The sequence below is a fragment of the Cryptotermes secundus genome, unplaced genomic scaffold (genome assembly GCF_002891405.2).
Source record: "Cryptotermes secundus unplaced genomic scaffold, Csec_1.0 scaffold265, whole genome shotgun sequence".
NCBI lineage: Eukaryota > Metazoa > Arthropoda > Insecta > Blattodea > Kalotermitidae > Cryptotermes > Cryptotermes secundus.
In genome coordinates, this window is record NW_019725002.1 from 275,370 (window position 1) to 294,119 (window position 18,750).

General features: G+C 40.0%; 1 protein-coding gene across 1 annotated transcript in view; it reads left to right on the top strand.

Annotated features, from left to right (window-relative positions):
* Positions 1-3,060: 3,060 nt before the first annotated feature.
* LOC111863167 (calcium/calmodulin-dependent 3',5'-cyclic nucleotide phosphodiesterase 1) overlaps positions 3,061-18,750 on the top strand; it is a 640,341-nt gene continuing 624,651 nt past the window's right edge. The window contains exon 1 of the mRNA XM_033750945.1: positions 3,061-3,695. Coding sequence (XP_033606836.1) covers positions 3,494-3,695 — 202 coding nt within the window. The 5' untranslated portion in view covers positions 3,061-3,493. The remainder of the gene's footprint in view (positions 3,696-18,750) is intronic.

The window sequence follows — 18,750 nt, forward strand, 5'->3', positions numbered from 1 at the left end:
TATTTTTAGCGAACTAATTCTATTAACGTGCTTTCTAACCCTAGCTTTAGTTCAGGAGGCAGGGAATTAATGTTCCTTTGTAAATCTGACTCTCTCTATTATTTGTCTGTTTATTTCTCCAGATGAATCTTAATATTGTCGCAGATGTATAGGTATCCTTTGTAAGTCCTTTGCACGTAACGGAGATTCTACTGCCCTTCCGTCTCCCCACATATTGAACCTATATATCCTGAACGATTGTAGATTTTTTCCTTGGAACTACAGCCCCAGTGGGCCTAGGCCTACTCCATGAACTTCTCCGTTCACTTCGGTTTTTCTAGATCTTACACGTTCGGTAGGACTCCTTGGGCGGGTGATCAGCTCGTCGCAAGGCCTCTACCTGTACACAAAGACAGAAAAACGCACACACACAAACTAAACATCCATGCCCTGAGTGGGATTCGAATGCACGATCCCGGTTTCCAAGCGAGCGAAGACAGTACATGCCTTAGACCGCTCGGCTACCGTGACCGACCTAACCTAGTTTACCTTAATGTAATTAAAAACCCTCACCTTATCTCATGACCTGATCTGTCCTGAACTTACTAATATTACCGATGCCGGTCGATGTGTCATTTACCCACTACTCATAATTGTATATCATACAATGTTGAGGATATTCATGCAGAGTGTACATGCAGAAACAGTGGAAAAGGAGCATGTCAGGCGGGCCATTCATTTGCCAGTGGAAGTAAGAAAAGTAAAGTTATGGGGAGATGTATAGATCCATGTCTTCTTGAACTCGGCACTAACTGGAGGCGAGTGGTCAGCTTCACGCCCCAGACACTGTACCCCCGAGAAAAGAGCTCCCGGTACCCATTGGATAGGAGGTTTGTTGGGCCCCAGAGTCGGTCTAGACGACGCGGAGAAAATTCTTGACCTTACCGGGACTCGAACTCTTACCCCTCATTCTTCCAGCCCTTAGCTAGTCGCTATACCGACCATGCTCTCTCGGCTCCTATGGAGACTATTCGGAATCTAAGATTTCAGAACAGAGTAATAGGATAATAAAATACAGAAGACGAAACCATAAAAATACTGAATGTTGATGCCGAAGCCGCGACGAAGTTGCTACGATGGTGACCATGCGGAATGTTACGTTTAGAATTATAGCTATAAAATATAAAGAAGAAGGGGGGGGGGGGGAGAAAGCACTATAAAGGGGCCCCGTATTAAACCCAACACCCGAAACTAACCCACCTATACTGAAAGGTCACCAAAACCAATGGCTCTGAACCCAGTGTAAAACGACGTACACAGAGACATAAGAAGATGAGTAGATCCATGGAGAAGCGCATGCGCAATAGGAAATCGACGTAAGAAATTACAATGTCAAGGACGTCATTAATTAATGGAGGAAACTACTTCATCACCAGCGGCAACAGAAGCGGGAAGTTCATCTTGTTCATCTTGTTAGTGCTAAAACCAGACTTGAGTCTTAGCCTGTTCAGTTCTAGAGGTTTCCTTTCTATTGAGATGAAGAGGACGACTCGGCAGTAAAATACGGAACAAAGAGGCTTCCACTATACTCACGTACCGACGCAGGAAAACGCGGTGGTCATTCAAGCCTGAGTGAAAATCGAACCTGCAGCTCCGTTTTTCGAGCACTCAGATCTGTGCATTCAGACAAAAGGCCCATTCGGACGTGCACATCGCTAGGACCCTACCTCAACCCTACTGTATGACAGGCAATGCTTGTGTTCACATATTATCAGTGTGCAAAGCCATAGCCTTGCATATAATAATTTTTTTTGCATAAAAAATCTTAATTGAACCCAGTATTGGGAGGTTGTGCCTGTCCGTCCATGTTTCATCTACTACGAAGAGAGTTCTACGAAAGTTTATATTGGGAAGTTTGCAGCAAACGTTACCAACGTAATTTATTGCTATTATGAATATATTTGTTTATTGTTTAATTAATGACCCTGTCGGTAGCACAAATTATAGTGTCGAATGGTGCGACAGTTAGTGAATAATGAATTGGAAATGCTGTAGAAGGCAGTGGTTATGGCTTAATTTTAGATAATATCCTTGATTTTGCGTGGAGGGACTGAGGAAACTCACTGAGATCTCAAGTCAGGGTATCATGTGTCGCGGCCAACGTTGGAACTGCGAACCCCCCCGAATACTAGTAGAAGACAGAAGTTCTACCGCTTGACCTAAGTTTTTCAGTTCTTGCAGTAACATATTTCCTATCGGTCTCATTTATATAATGCTTCAAAACAATTTAATCACGTTTCTTCCCCTCTAGTCGCGAGCACGCGTTAGCGTAGTTGGTTGAGACACTGTGATACAAGCCGGAAGGTTGCGGTTTCGATTCTCGATGAGGTCATGAATTTTTTTTTAATTGACCTAATCCTTCAAGCCACATTATGGTCCTGGGATGGACTCAGCCTCTAACAGAAATGAGTACCAAGAATTTTTCTGGGGGTAAAGGGTGGCCGGCGCGTAAAGCTGACAGTCTCACCGCCATTTGTGAGCCGATTTTTTTATAAAATGTGGGGACCTCGTCGTCTCACAACCCTATTGGCCTCTACTGCCTGTTAAAAGGTAGCTTTACTATTTAACTTTATATCCCTTATAAATCTTTTGTGTCACAAAAATTCAGCAGAATCTGTAGAATATAGAAGGAATGACAAAACCGATTTGTATCAACAATAACTGAATATTAGTATTATTTAGGGACACAGATTCGCACTGAGGGCATTTGAAAAATTTGTGCGTTGATGACACGCACTTTCCCCACAGTTTGTTGTTCCTTTTAACACAGTCACACTAAATTTGCGATGAACTAAAATATTGACCCGCGAACTCCGGTCTTGAAGATGTACATCGAAATTCACCTCAAGGCCGAAACCTCCCCCTTCAGATGGGCAGATATTTTTAGACCATATACCATAGTGCACAGTAAAATAAACAAATGGACTACGGTGAGGTACGCGCATGCTCGTCTCCCTCCCTGTCTCTATCCCTCCGTCACTGCTCTATTGTAACAGACATTAGACCACGTGGGGACTCGAAGCCGAGAAGTTCACGGGAAGCGACGCTCATCGAACGCCAGGCGCCACTCATTAATTAGTACAATCTCTGGATTAAACACTCGCCTTTATCTATCACGAAAATGTGATTATTATTAACTCTCTTACCGAGGTCCTGTGTATTAATGCAATATATAGGATTAAAAATATTTTAGCGTTCAGTTATTTTATCGTATACAGAATATTCAGGTTACCTACTAAATTAAATTGCGTTGTGGTATTTCTGTTATTAGCATATTCCAGTAATAGTGAGAAAAACAGATGAAAAAGCATACTTTTTTATCATCGTAAATTACATCTTAAATTCTGATTTACAACTTCTTCGCGTGTTTTGTTTCGAAGTATGGTGTGACACATAGTGATTAAATACGCATAAAAATATACTATCAAGCAGTCATCTAAAAGACAGTCAAGTAATGGAGAAACCATCATCGTCATCATCATCATCTTCAGCAACGACATCAGAGCAGGAGTTGACAGAGGGTGCCACAGAGAGGAAAACTGGCACTGGTACCAGTGGAACTGTTACAGTTCCCAGCCGTCAGGCCGTCGCTGGAAAACTGTTCAAGAAATGCAAGAGCGCTACATTCCAGATCGATGGAGCAACATACACAATTGGTAAGATGTATAAACAGATCGTAGTGTGGGCTTCGTGTTGTAGTATGATAAGTGGGTGCTGTGTTTCGGAGGAATATGCCGCTTGAAGTGCCCCTCAAGAAGCCCTCTGTAATGTTGGTAAAAAAAATAAAAAGGTAAAGGTATCCCTGTAACAGGCCGTGGAGGCCCATAGAATTGTGAGAGGTTGAGATTCCCACATCTTGTAGACAATGGGCTCACAGATGGTGAGGTCAGCCTTACGCACCGGCCGCCCTTTACCCCCCAGAAATATTCCTGGTTCTCATTTCTGAGTCGACCCCAGGGTCGTAGTGCGGCTAGAAGGATTAGGTAAATTGAAAAAATCCACTTCATAAGGACTCGAACCCGAGACATTCCGGCTTGTAGCATAGTGCCTCAACCAACTACGCTACCGCGTATCCCAGTAATGTTGGTACCCGTGTAAAATAAATATTAACAATATGGATGCTCATCTCCGCTAAGATCACAACTGTTATTCATGCAGAGTACTCAAATAAATTCACAAGAGGCTTGAAATGCGTGAGTTCAGTGACACGTTGCACCGAAGCTAAACTGCATCGACAGATTTGCCGCTGGTCAGTTTCCCGGTTCACAGAGTCTCGAGCATTTTGTAGTCATTCAAGTGTTGGGTTTTGGTTTCGAAATGGCTTCTAAGAGTAGGGTTATTCATGATATTACACTATTATGTTAATGGTTGACATGCAAATATAGTAACTAAGGTTTCTGGCTTGGCCGCGCCATAACTCAAGCGGTTAGTCGCTGGCTTCCCACCGCGGCGACTCGGGTTAGATTCCGGGTCTGGTCAGGTGGGATTTGTGGTGGACAACGTGGTGCTGGGGCATGTTTTCTCCAAGTACTTCGGTTTCCCCTGCCAATCTTCATTCACCAATTGATCCACAATCACCCTCACCTATCATCTGGGGCTGGTACAATAGGCCAGAAGTGGCCGCAGTACAAGGGACTTAGTCCCACCCCACTACAGCTTCAACTTCTGTGATTTCTTCTTTACTCCTAGTACAGGCTGTTACGGACATCGCATGACTATTCCAGCTTTTCCTTTTCTTTCTGCTTTCATCGCTGTAGTTAATATAGAAATAAGAGCACTAACATTTTTTTTGTCGGAATTACAATGAAAATCGCGGAAACAAATAGAGTCCCTTGCACGTTTCGTACAGTTCCTGAGACATGGGATAATGTGAAGCGTAGCATCTCTGGTGTTAAGTTGCACGTCGCTATGTAAATCAAATGCTCTTCATTGTCGTAACAAGATATTGCCATTTGACCTCACATGGAACCCGTTAAATACATATCACACCGAATTTATTAGTGTAATGACTGCCAGCCTGCAGCAGTATCTGGCGTCGGTAATATATCTCCCCTGTGTTATATTACTGTTGTAGTGTTAATATTCATGACGGCGGTTTAGGCTTCAGAGATAGGAATGCAGTATGTACCAGATGAGTGCTGTATTTGGCTTCATGAATGACAAATGAAAGTGGTGTGAAACTTTATCCCAAGCCACATCTATTTTCGCAGCATTTTTTTTTCTTTGGCACTACAGCCCCAATTTGGGCCTAGGCCTACCTGCATGAAACTCTCCATTTCATTTCGGTTTACTAGATTTTAGACATTCGATAAGACTCCTTGGGTAGGTGATCAGCTCGTCGCTAGGCCTCTCTACCTGTATACAAACACAGAGAAACGTGCGCGCGCACAAATACACTAAACATCCATTTCCTTAGTGGGATTCGAACCCACGACCCCGGCTTCCGAGCGAACGAACACGGTGCGTGCCTTAGACCGCTAGGCTACCGTGGCCGGCATTTTCGTAGCATACAATTCAGAATATAGCAACACACTGTTTATGTCACTGCCCGAGCCGGATTAACGAAAAAAAAAAAACATCCTATTTCTGATGCATTTATGATTACCGAATTTTCCCTGCGAGCAAAATACCATATAAATCTTAAAAATACTCACTGTGTGGAGTCACTGCGCTTACCGGTTAAGAGGAAAAAGATTGTACCCAGGTTTCTTTTTTATTTTTTATTGCTAGTTGGGTGTGACTTAAGTCCCTTGTACTGCGGCCATTTCTGGCCTATTGTACCAGCCCCAGATGATAGATGAGGGTGATTGTGAAGCAATTGGTAGAATGAAGATTGGCAGGGGAAACCGACGTACTCGGAGAAAACCTGCCCCAGCGCCACTTTGTCCACCAAAAATCCCACTTCACCAGACCCGAGATAGAACCCGGGCCACCGCGATGGGAAACCAGCGACTAACCGCTTGAGCTATGGCGCGGCCTTGTATCCAGGTTACTCATCTTGCAGCTCTGCTGGTATCAGGCTGCTATCTCTTTACGCCACGTTATGTCCAGCTTTCTACCAGCGGGCCAGATCGCTCATATTTTGCAATTTCGTGCGCATACGTATGGCCTTATCCACATGCACCCTGTGACGTCCATCTCACATAAGGATTTCGTTAACTGCCGATCACAAATTAGCTAAAAGGTTTATTTAACATTAAAATAATGTGTAAAGAAGTTCACTGGGTTGAAAATGGCCTGAGTTGACTTCGGGCGAATAGCAGAATAGATTTCATTGAACGTTGCCTTAGTTTCTAAAAACTGACGTTAATGCCCTCACATTTTGGATTCTATCATCAAAGCTTCCATTTTTGGAGGAGGTTCTTCAACCAGATTTTATATGACTGTTTTCTTAAACTTTCATGCTACATGTCATATCCATCCTTAACCATAATATAATGACTTAATACAAGTAGTTTTTAAGTGCGTAGTAAAAGGGATGGGCTTTCTCTTTACAGTAGCGCAATTTGTCGCGACAGAAGTTTTCATTTCAATGTCATAGATATTGCCATTCGTAGATGAGTGGACAGTATTGAAATGAATCTTAGAGAGATGAGATGGGATGGTATGGATAGGATTGATCTAGCTCAGGATAGGAACCAGTGGAGGGCTCTTGTGAACACGATAATGAACTTTCGGGTTCCATAATATGCTGGTAAATTCTCGAGTAGCTGCACAATTGGCAGCTTTTCAAGAAGGGCTCAGCTCCATGAGTGAGTGAGTGAGTGAGTGAGATATTGCCATTGCTTTGTAAAACTTCAGGCTTTACTACATAAATTACAATTACGATTTAATATTGTCATTTTATTTATTGTTGTACTTAAATCCAAATTTGTTTTAGCAGTATCAGTACGCTAGATTTTTCCGCGCAACAAGAGCCGAGAAACCGATTAGTAAAAGGCTGCACATGTCATTACGTTTTTAGCGAGATCACTATTGGAATATTTAATCTTCCAGTCTAGAGCGTTGAACGTCTTTAGTGTAGATTTCCCAACATTTCTTCATCTGTATGCTAGTAAAAATGTATTTATGTTTTTTTTCTTACTCATACTTAGGCACATGAACATAAAGCACAAATTACGGCCCGAGAACGCAGTTTTCGAGCTGAAGACGCTCTCATGGATATACGCACTCCTTGTTATTGTTACTTACTGCTCGTAATTTGAGGTTTGTACGATAAATATATTGTGAGATAGTTTTTAAAGCACCCTTCCTAACGCTAAAAGTTCTAAAAATCTGTTGAAATGAATCTACCTTTCATACATACAAAAGTAAGATTATTGTTCTGTTTACTTCCCTCAGATATAACGGGTCCAATTTGTAATATCCTCTTGCGCATGTTTCGATGCCAGCCGTGGCCAATTCTAGGAACTGGAGACATTAATTACATTTGTCCAGCGACAGTTTCGTGCAGACGAACTTTTTATTCAGTGGAATTCCTTTATAGCCGATTTATCTCTTATGGCATGCGAAATGTGAAAAGTAGAAGGGATTTCTGCATGATAAAGGGACTATGCGAGAGTTCTGGCAATTTATATCTTTCATCACTGAATTACGGCCGTGTTTAATCGGGCGGCGGGTTCTAGTCACACATTTTCGATCTGTTAGATGCTGTTCTGAAGGCTTTGTGCTTTAAATAAATGGATTCATTGTACTCCCTTTCAGTTCTAAATATTTTCGTCTCTTGGGGCCAAGGAAAAATAAATATTGTTACTGTTACCCCTCAATTAACAGATACCGTTAAATTGTTAGTACAAGATACGCCTTAGAATGAAGCAAACAAAAATGTCTGGTATTATTAACCTTCTGAAGCGTGTCCTTTTCTAAGTTTCGCGCATTTCCATCATGTATAATATGTTTCTATGTGCCAAGTTACTTTAGAAATACGAGGAAATAGTAGCCAAATTTAGTGTTTTCACCGCAAGTTGAGGTCACGCATATAGGTGTATCAATATTCAACTATATATTTTGTCTTGGATAAAGGTCGTTTCGAACCATGCCCTCTAAAGTCTCACTGACGAATATTTTTGACCTAAGTTTACTACCTGTTCTTTTACATGTAAAATAAGATTTTTCTACTTGATGAAGGAGCAATGTCATTAAGTCTACCAGGAAGTAAATTCTGTCAATATAATAAGTCATGATACGTTTATACTTTAAACTGGGCTGAAATGAAAGTTGTGAAACACCTGCCTTCAACAGGAAACACAATTAAAAGAAAGAATAATAAATTTGACGACTAAATGAGAAACATCCCTTAAAGGATAAGATACATATGAACAAATAAGATAGAAAAATGATTCAGTGAAGTGACATTCTTCTTGTTATATGGCCGATGTCCTATTCCTGGCGGGGACAGTGTCTCTTGCTCCTCACCGGTCTGCTCGTAACGTCTCCAAGACCTACGAGGCGTCAAGCTCAGTGGGCAAGGGAAATTTATTTTTCCGAAAAGTAAAGTGTATAATTGCGAACTGTTTCATTCTCGAAGTGAACCTATCCACTACTACTTAGGCTGGGTATCTCTGAACTTGAAGAGAATACTGCTCGATAAGTGCTAATTAGTCCGTGCATGCAAAACCTGCAGTACCACTCCTGTGACGTCATTCCCTTCTTCATTTCGTGTGATATGAATAGAATTATCTTCGATTTATACAGGTGTTCAAAACAGTAGAGATATGTCTTGCACTGTGTCAGAATGAGAAGAAATGGTATCGAGCTTAACTCCATGGAGCTGAGCCCTTCTTGAGAAGCCGCCAGTTATACAGCCACTCAAGAATATCCAGATGTTTTATGGAACACGAAGGTTCATTTCTATGTTAACAAGAGATCTCCACTGGTCCCAGCCCGTAGCCCAACCCACTTTAAAATACGTATTAAGGCTACCGTTATCTCCTCCAGAGTTACGATGTGTTACCCGTACATTTTACTGAAAGAAACTATACACGTATAATGGGAACCTCATATAGCTTTCTATATGTAGGGAGTTTATCATTTTGTAATTCTTATCAGATATTATTTCGTTAACAAAATAAATGAGATGACATGGAAGGGACATGTAACATGCACAGGAGAAACGAGAATTTCATACAAAATTTTACTGTGGAAATCTAGAGGAAAGAATCAAGTAGAATGACGCAGATGTAGGTGACACAATGTTAAAATGTATCTTAAAGAAACAGGACGTGAGGGTGTGGATTGGATTCATGTGATTTGAGATAGAGACCAGTGCTGACCTCTTTAGAATACAACACTGAACCTGCGGCCCCATAGCAGAAGAATTTCTCGACTACCTGATCTACTATTGGTTTCTCCAGAACGACACTATTCATTGGAGTTAAAGTGAATATATTTCTAACTTTTCAACACAGAAATTTATTATGTGAAGTTAACATAAATTTGGAGGAATTTAGCAGGCAATTTTTTTTTGCGCAATCTCTAAATTGTTTTTCATTTTTATAAGATATTACACCAGTAAATGCTGTGTATTTCTTAAAGATCTATGTTTCTATGCAACTGAATCCGGTACACTGGACAGGACTAGCGATTTTCTTACCACAACATTTCGCTCCGTCTCCGTTTTGGTACGTGGATTTAAAAACAGACAAAGTCACAGCATATTGCTTAACGTTCATTTTGACAGTTAGTACTTGTAATTGTGTCTTCAGTTCAGTTCAATTCGTATTTATTTACTTGAAAACTTAACGGTTCACAAACAAATTAGAGTGAGCACAAGCAATCGCAATGAGTCATAGACGAGAAACACTCGCCACTCCGAAGGGCAGCCGTATAAAACATGCGGCCCCCATAGCCACAAAGTGCGGCCCCTCATCTTTTAGAGCTAATTGATATTAAATTCAATATTAAAACTTTAGTAGAAATATTTGTTGTAAAGACAATTTTCCAACAGACCAGAAGACAAGAAATCTCACGCAGACATTAATTAGCAGGCTGCAAGAAATTCAGTGTTTTCCTATTTCTGACATAATTTCTTGTGTAATCTCTCTTTTTACATATTGAAAAGCTGTTTGATACGTGTCAAAAGTGGCATTCTCTTGCTTTTTAAAACTGTAACATATGGCACTTTTTTAAAACTTCAATTTTAATTTGAATTGAAATTTTAAAAAAGTGCCAATTTTAGAAATCAAATTGACTGGTGTAGGTTAACAAAGATTTTATACATACATACTATGGGAAAGACTGGTGATTTTAAATTTTAAACTACGGGCAGTGTAGCAGCTACGTAAGAATACACACCTGATGATGGCCATTTAGGGCCGAAACATGTAGTGTGGAGAAAGGGAAGAAGAAAGAACTACAATTAAATTGTTGCACTTAAGACGGAGTTTGTCGTATATACATTGTGTGAGTGTAACAGGATGCTTAAATATAATATTGTATATTTCTATTTTGAAGTGCGGCCCTGGACTATAATTTGTAGTGCTGTGGTGGCCCTCTGTACAAGTTGAGTTTGACATGCCTGCCATAGGGTCTTGAATGAATAAAATTCCTAAAATTTATCCTATTACATCACTGCGTGAACCTCTGTAAGGACTACATTTGCGTACCTTGAAGCCTGAAATGATGTTATTCTATATACTATTTGCTTAATGAATTTCATTGTTCTTTGTTCTTGGGTAATCATAAACTACAAAAAAAAAATGAGAACTGAAAAAGGGCTTACATATAGTTTTAAGACCGTTCCCTTTGCATCCGACCCCAAAAGAAATCATGTATGTATAAGAGAATTCCAAAAATAAGCAGAGAAGACTGAACAGTGTGTACCCGTGTGCTACCTTACGTGATTGGATTTTTATGGTACTCTTTATATCCCGTCTCACTACATTATTTTTAGCTTTCGCAAATGAAGATGCCGCTGCTTTAAAATGGATGCAAATGTTGAGGAATTTGCGAGGAAGAGCTCCCCGGCATTATGAGGGCCCATCGTTACGGAAAGGCACATTAGTTTGTACGTGGGTTATTGAACTTTATGTAGTCACATTCGGGTCCTCAGATTTTGTTAATATGGGGAACGCATTAAGCCGCTGTGTATTGGTTTGCACTAGTAATTCCGGTGAGTTGCCATAATGCTTTGAAATGGGTTTGGTCGACTGATTTGTCTGAGCCCCTAAACTCTACAATCATAATACACGTACTACTCACTCATGGAGCTGAGCCCTTCTCGAGAAGCCGCCAATTCTGCAGCTACACAAGAACTTCCCAGCATTTATGGAACCCGAAGGTTCACTACTGTGTTTACACGAACCCCCACTGGTCCCTATCCTAAGCCAGATCAATCCAATCGATACGTTCTCATCCTCTCTCTCTCTCTAAAGTCCATTTTAATATTGTCCACCCACCTAAGTCTTGGTCGTCCTGGTGGTCCCTTTCCTTCTGGCTTCCCACCAATATCCTGTATGCATTCTCTTATCCCCATCCATGCTACATACGGCATAATACTAAGCATGTCATATTTGAGGCTACATACTTTATGCCACTGATTAGCGTCATAGAATATCATGGAAATCAATATATCGACCAGCGTGCAAAGGATAAAGTATTCGATTTAGCGAGGAATAAATACGGGATATGTTTGTAATCATAGAGGCCAGACTAAAACACAGTTCTTCTACTTTTTAATTTATGCATAATTTTACTTGACTTGGTACCCGAAATTGAGAATATAGCAAATGTGTTATATATATATGAGTTCTTTCAGAAGGGAGCATTCAAACATCGGAGATGAAGTCGGGAATTCTGTAATGAAAATCCTTCTAATTTAGACTGTATACACAAAAGCTACATATATAAAATCAAGTTGCCTACTAAATGGGCAATAGATACTCACGTGGGTGTAAAGAGACTTGTACAAAATTTGAAAGGGGGGCTCAGCGGAAGGGCACCAGAAGCCCAGATCGTAGATGCTAGGATATAATTAACTTGAGAGAACATCAGTCTTTTGTCATGAATGTTTGAAATCCAGATACCGTTTTCTGGAATTTGATGACGTATAGTCTGATCGGACTTTATCGACGGTTCTGAGGAAAGTACTGCGTCCATCTTCCGGATATGATCATAAAAACGGAGGCAATACGTTTTCAGAAACATCGATTAACTTCTACCATACTACACGGCCTCAAACAAGCTCAATGATCTTCATAATCGTTGCCGTGAAATCCTCAAATCTCACTTGAAAACCCAGTTATTGCATGCGAATTAATGCCCACTGTTTCCTGCCTATGTTCTATTCTGCCATTTCACTTCTTAAAGAGAACCATTCGGGATGCGTGATCCTTGTTCTTCGAACAGGGTGCATAAAGCCCGCATCTATAGATGAATTTATCTGAACATTCTGCCACATCATTATTATCATCATCATCATCATCATCACCACGAAGATTTTGGTCACTAATAAAATTTCGTGATAACAGTTTTAAAATACCGAGTTCTTCACTTGTGAAAATGTCAAAATTTCCAGACGTCTATTTACATAACTCGAAACCTTGTGAAGCTGTCGTAGTGCATTGTGGGAACAGTTTGCAACCTGACATGAGAACTGGGGTCAGTAAATGAACTTGAATATATATACTACTACAGTCAATAAGTTCGTGGAATGGCCGCAAAGCGTCGTTGCAGTGCACTACAGCGGATAGGTGAGGCACGCTATGATGCCCTGTCGGTTCATCTCTCGTCAAAGCAAGAGGCAGTTGTGTGCAAACAGTGTAAGCAGATCTACTGCCTCTATTGTGAACTGAGTTAAATGCAAGTGGCGGAAATAGAAAAGGTGGAAGTTAGAACAACGGTCAAACATCAGGTTCTGCCAGAAACTAGGCAAATCCCCTAGGGAATCGTTTGGCGTAGGAAGAATTGGCTGTTGCTGCACGACAACGCCCCTACACATCGCTTTGTTATTGTCCAAGAGGAACTGGCAAGGCAACAGGCTACCGTTTTGCCACACCCTCCGTACTCACCTGATTTCGTACCATGCGATTTCTTTCTCTTTCACCGCTTGAAAGCAAAGCTACGTGGCCGTAGATTTCAGTCGTCCGAGGAGGTCGTCAATGCCACAAGAGACGCCGTACGGGAAATTCCTACCAATATGTTTCAGCAATTTTTTCGGCAGCTATATCAACGTTGGTAGACTTGCATAGCGGCCAACGGCAACTATTTTGAAGGCCGATGTGTTTCTGTGTAAGTGTATGTGAATACCTCGTAATATGATGTGATAAAACCACATTCCTCGAACTTAATGACTACCACGTGTATATATTGGATTCATTTATGACAGGAAATGGGACCTTCTATCACTAAATTAACCATATTTTTCTCTCTCAAGCATATAATTAATTATTTTTGCTGAAAGCTAGAGAATTAATAAGGAAGAAGTTTGAGTTCTGACATTTTTCACTAGCCCAGAAAACGTGAAAAAACATCCTAGTGTGAAATGTGGCGATCATTTGGATTAAAATAATAAAAGATGAGACAATCTATTGGTATTTTTTTTAAATCTGCATTGAATCAAAGTTACATATGATAGGGAGTGAACAATTTGCTGTATGTTTTGAATATTTTTATAATTTGTTGCCAGATGCGAAGCTGGGCTTCGATTTTACATTAACAAATACTGTAACGTGAGTGACTATAGACGGGGTTCGGATTGGTAATTGGATTTATTGAACCCTTACAGCTCGTAACTACATTCAACTATAACGCCATTACTAATTCACTCATTCTACAGTTCACAATAGCCCTCACTAAGCCTTCTCAGTTGCCTGTATCTTCACCGGTTGTCGCCTAGTAACGGCTTTCATCACCGTAACTTCCTCAGCTTTCATGTTCATATCCTTATTGGCCCGTGACTGTCTTGCAACTCACTAAATTCTAGAGTTGTCCTGCTTATAACTCCTCGGCACGGACCGCATAGAAGACATCTCTCCCAACAGTCGAATTGAAGGAGGGTCCTTCTATTTCTGCAGCACGCAACTTTCGCATGGACCTCGTTGAGAACACCGCGTCTCAGTTTCTCCATTTATGCGAGTTACAAATCTGTTGCGCCCATTACCTAGCAACGACCGTTGTGTACAGTGTCGTTACTTTGCTGCGGGTCTACGTGCTACACGCTACATTGAATCAAAGTTACATGTCATAAGGAGTGAACAACTTGCTATGTGTTTTCAATATTTTTATAATTTTCCATCAGGGGCTAAGCTGGACGTTGATTTTATATTAAATAATATCTTTATGGTTCCGGTGAACTTATTCCTGTATTAATTGTGTATTTTCAGGGATTATTTTCTTAAAGCTAGAAAGGGCAAGAAACATTTTCTAAAAACTAAACGTTAGGAAAAGTAGGCATGAAAACCCTATTTTCAGTAGGAGTAATTAATGTTATTTTAAGCAAGAAATTCGATGAAACCATACCTTTCAGTCCATATGTGGAAACTAATAATGTCTTTATTTAATGATCCAGTTGTATGCACAGTACACACTAATAAGCTTTCGGCAGCTTTTAGTTTGTCAGATGTAACCTCAGTGGTTTGTACCGTCACAATGTTTCTATTTATAAAATATTTCTTGGAAAATTCATGGATTTTTTATTCTAATGACCGTCATACAAATATTAACCATATAACCCTTTAAGGTAAATCTGTTCCATATCATATATCCGCCTTGTCTGGCCATCGGCAGGCAGAAATCAATTCTCATTACATTACACAATAATGTCTAGATCTATAGACGAAGAAAATGTTGAAGAAAGTTGTCTTCTTGGATCTGGCGCCGTGTATTCTTCGTTTTAACCGACGTTTCGGAGGAACATATCGCCTCCATCTTCAGGGTAGTTGAGTTGCGTGCGAATAGAGATAGCTGTAATTCGCACGCAACTCAACTACCCTGAAGATGGAGGCGATATGTTCCTCCGAAACGTCGGTTAAAACGAAGAATACACGGCGCCAGATCCCAGAAGACGACTTTCTTCATAGTCATCGCTGCGAAAACCTCAAAACTTACAAAGAAAATATTATTTACCAGTGGCTTCAAAACTTACAAGTCGGATCCATCTTGTAACCAATAAGAATATGGAATTGTTACTGGAGAGATAATAATCGCAATTTGTAAGCGAAAGATTTGTAATATGTTTTGACTACATGTAAAAGAACCCTTTTGTAAAATAATTTATTAATTGATAGCCAAATTTATGTTATTTTATACTGTAATGTGAAATATATCGATTTCCACCTGATGATGGCCACGCAAGGCCGAAACACAAGTGGAATTAACTGTAACACAAAGGAATAGATGGTGAATGTTTGTGTGACCGCTGTTAGAACAGAACTTCAGTAACAGACATAAGATGAAACATAATGTTTACGAGCATGTTTATGAACTGTCTCGGTACTAATATTTTCATAGCAAAATCCATTGGTTATTTCGTTGTTAGTATCAACTCGAAAGGTATATGCAGATTTATCTTGGCCGCCATGTTGTTCTTTCACATTGTACAAAAATTTCTTGTACAGAATATGTGTATCTTCCAGCGCCTAATTTCTGGACCATATATTAAAAGGTATTAGAGTTTCTCTGCTTCAGAAATTAACACAACCGCCATGTTGGATGTAACCTCCAGTGAAATGATGTTCATACAAAGTTCAATGAAGATTCGTCCATATATTCAAAGTTATTATAGGAGGGGGGCGAAAGGGGAGCTGACACGCGCGTAACTTAATAATGTGAGTCTGTATTTGCTTATACCATAACGGAATTAAGGGTTTTATGTTTTATAGTGTGCAAAATTATGTTTTAATTACATTTGGTGCTCTCATGCAGGTAAAATTACTTTATATACTCGTACGTAGTGTTTTACAAGAAAAAGTAATGCTCATAGTAGCAAACATTGAAGGAAGTGCCCTTAATCAATACGTAACTTCATATAAAGTTCTGGTTTAAGTTGTTGTATAATGCTCTTATATAAGTGATAAACTAGTCGCAAGGCCTCTACCTAAACACAGGACAACACAAACACAGAATAAACACATACGCATACAAAACATCCATGCCTTGTGTGTGATTCGAACACACGATCCCTGCATCCGAGCGAACGAAGATGGTTCATGCCTTAGACCGCTCGGCTATCGTGACCGGCGTCACTGAATATGCCTTAAATAAATAACATTTTGAAACTGTCCCTAATTTGTTGAGATTAGTACAAAATTCTTGTCTGTTTAGGCATGATATTCATACTTCTTACTTTATCCAGTACTGTAATTTTTATAATTCTCTAACCGAATCCAAGAATCTTTCAGCAGAAGCTAGTAGTCCCTCAGCTTGTCAAGGGCTTTCCATCCTTTTACGGAACGCGAGTGTTATTTACGGTATTTATAAGGTACTTGCACTGGGTCTTATCCCGAGCCACTTGAATGTAGTCTTCTTCTATTTTTCGTGTTAGGCCCTCTGGGCCTCCTCTCAATTGGAATTAATCTGGAACTATGGATCTTATAGACAACTGATAGGACTCCTTGGATGGGTGATCAGCCCTGTCACAAGGCACCTACCTACGCAGGACAACACAAATATGAAGGAAAACCAGGCATACATCCATGCCTCGAGTGGGAATCGAACTCACGATCGAAGTGTTTGGGCAGGAGAAAACAGTTCATTCCTTAGACAGGGCGGCCACTATGATCGACTTGAATTAGTCCACGCCCTCAAACCCCTTTTCTTTAAGATCTATTTCTATATTATTCCTCCATCTACACTTACTTTTAATGCCTCTTCCCTTCGTATTATCATCGACGTAATTACAAGCTGTAAAACATGCAGGGATGTCGGAGTGGCGAACATATCCCTTCTTCCAGACGATAACTCTGTCTGCTGAGCCGCCTGGTGAACCATGATATGGCAAATTTTTCACTCTGATTCCCTAATGCGGACTCACAGACATATACTGCGTGCTTTCAACTGATATGTTGAAGCTTCGCTTCTCAGGCTCGTATATTCCATGCTTGAAAATGTGCTCTCAAAATAATCGTCGTTTACTCGTATGTACGCCTCTGAACCAGAGAGAGAAGCGAGATGGAGATTCTGCTTTATCCTCTGTGGTTAGTACGGCAATAATACTAAAATGTAGCTATACATTTGGTAGTTGAAGGCTGAGAACTTATTCCCGATCAGTAGGATAGATTTCTCACACAGGAATATCTGACATCTTTCAGTAGGTACGGGGCACGCGTTAGTGTAGCTTCTTGAGGCACTATGCTACAAGCCGGAAGGTCTCCGGTTCGAGTCTCGATGAGGTGGATATTTTTAGTTTACATAATCCTTCCAGCCGCAATATGGCCCTGGGGTTTACTCAGCCTCTAACAGAAATGAGTACCAAGGATCTTCCTGGAGGGCAAAGAGCGGCCGGCTCGTAGGGCTGACAACCTTACTGCCATCTGTGAGCCGATTTTCTAGATAACGTGGGATCCTCAACGTCTCACAACCCTATGTGCCTCTATGGCCTGTTACAGGGATAGCTTTATCTTAGCTTTTCAGTAGATACACCTGGTTAGAGGGGTAAGTTTGAAAAGGGATATAAATTTCTTTATTCTTATTGAATTTCTGTATCGTTTTCGAGTAAGGTATATTGGCTCAAACAACATATTACTCTGTATAGATTGTTATAGTGTAAAACTGCGCAATATCACATTGGTATAATAACTGTCAGGAATGCCCACCCACGTTCTACAATTTGACAGCGTTTATTTAACAAGCGTAGGCTATTATTGAATATTGAACAGAGCTACTGGCATATAGTACACGTGGGGTTTATGCTCATTATTTCTGGTCTATAAAAAGACGCTTTCAGTTACTAAGGTTATATAGCGTCAAATGGTAGGATGATTAGTCAGTAATGAATTGGACAAGATGTGGAAGTATTAGGTAATTTAATTTTAGATACTAAAACAGCGTTTATCCGGGGGAACTGAAAGAACAAATGATAATAATAATAGCATTTGCTTCTTTGTTTACTTTTCTACATTATTGTGTTTTCCCCAGTGCTTGCCTGTAATTTGTCTTTGACTTTATATTGTGTTTGTCCATAATATAAATTACTTGTATATACACTGTGCTCTGTCTGTAATTGGCCTTGCGGCTGTTGACTCGGCACATAAATAATAAAGAATTGAATTATCATCATCATCATCATCATCATCATCATCATCGCCGTTATCAGTAGCAGCAGTGGCAGTATATTTTTAAATCCCAAGTTACAACGCATCTCTGTTGCGGTGGCGAGACAAAACCATGCTCAGGTTGATTTCGATGAGTGATAATAATAATAATAATAATAATAACAATAACAACAACAAAAACAACAACAACAACAACAACGCTTCATAGATTTGCATGGTGAAATGAACAACCAGGGTGCAAGTATAGAATCAACGCGACTACGAAACAGTAACTACACAAAGGATAAAAATGAGAAATCAAAAATTATCAGTGTTACCTAAATTTAAATATAAATTATTATTAATGATTCAAGTCATTTTTAGAGTTCTTTCCAGTAGCCCATTTCAGGCTAATAATAATAATAATAATAATAGTAATAATAATTCAATTCAATTCTTTATTATTAATGTGCCGAGTCAACAGCCGCAAGGCCAATTACAGACACAGCACAGTGCAGAAGAA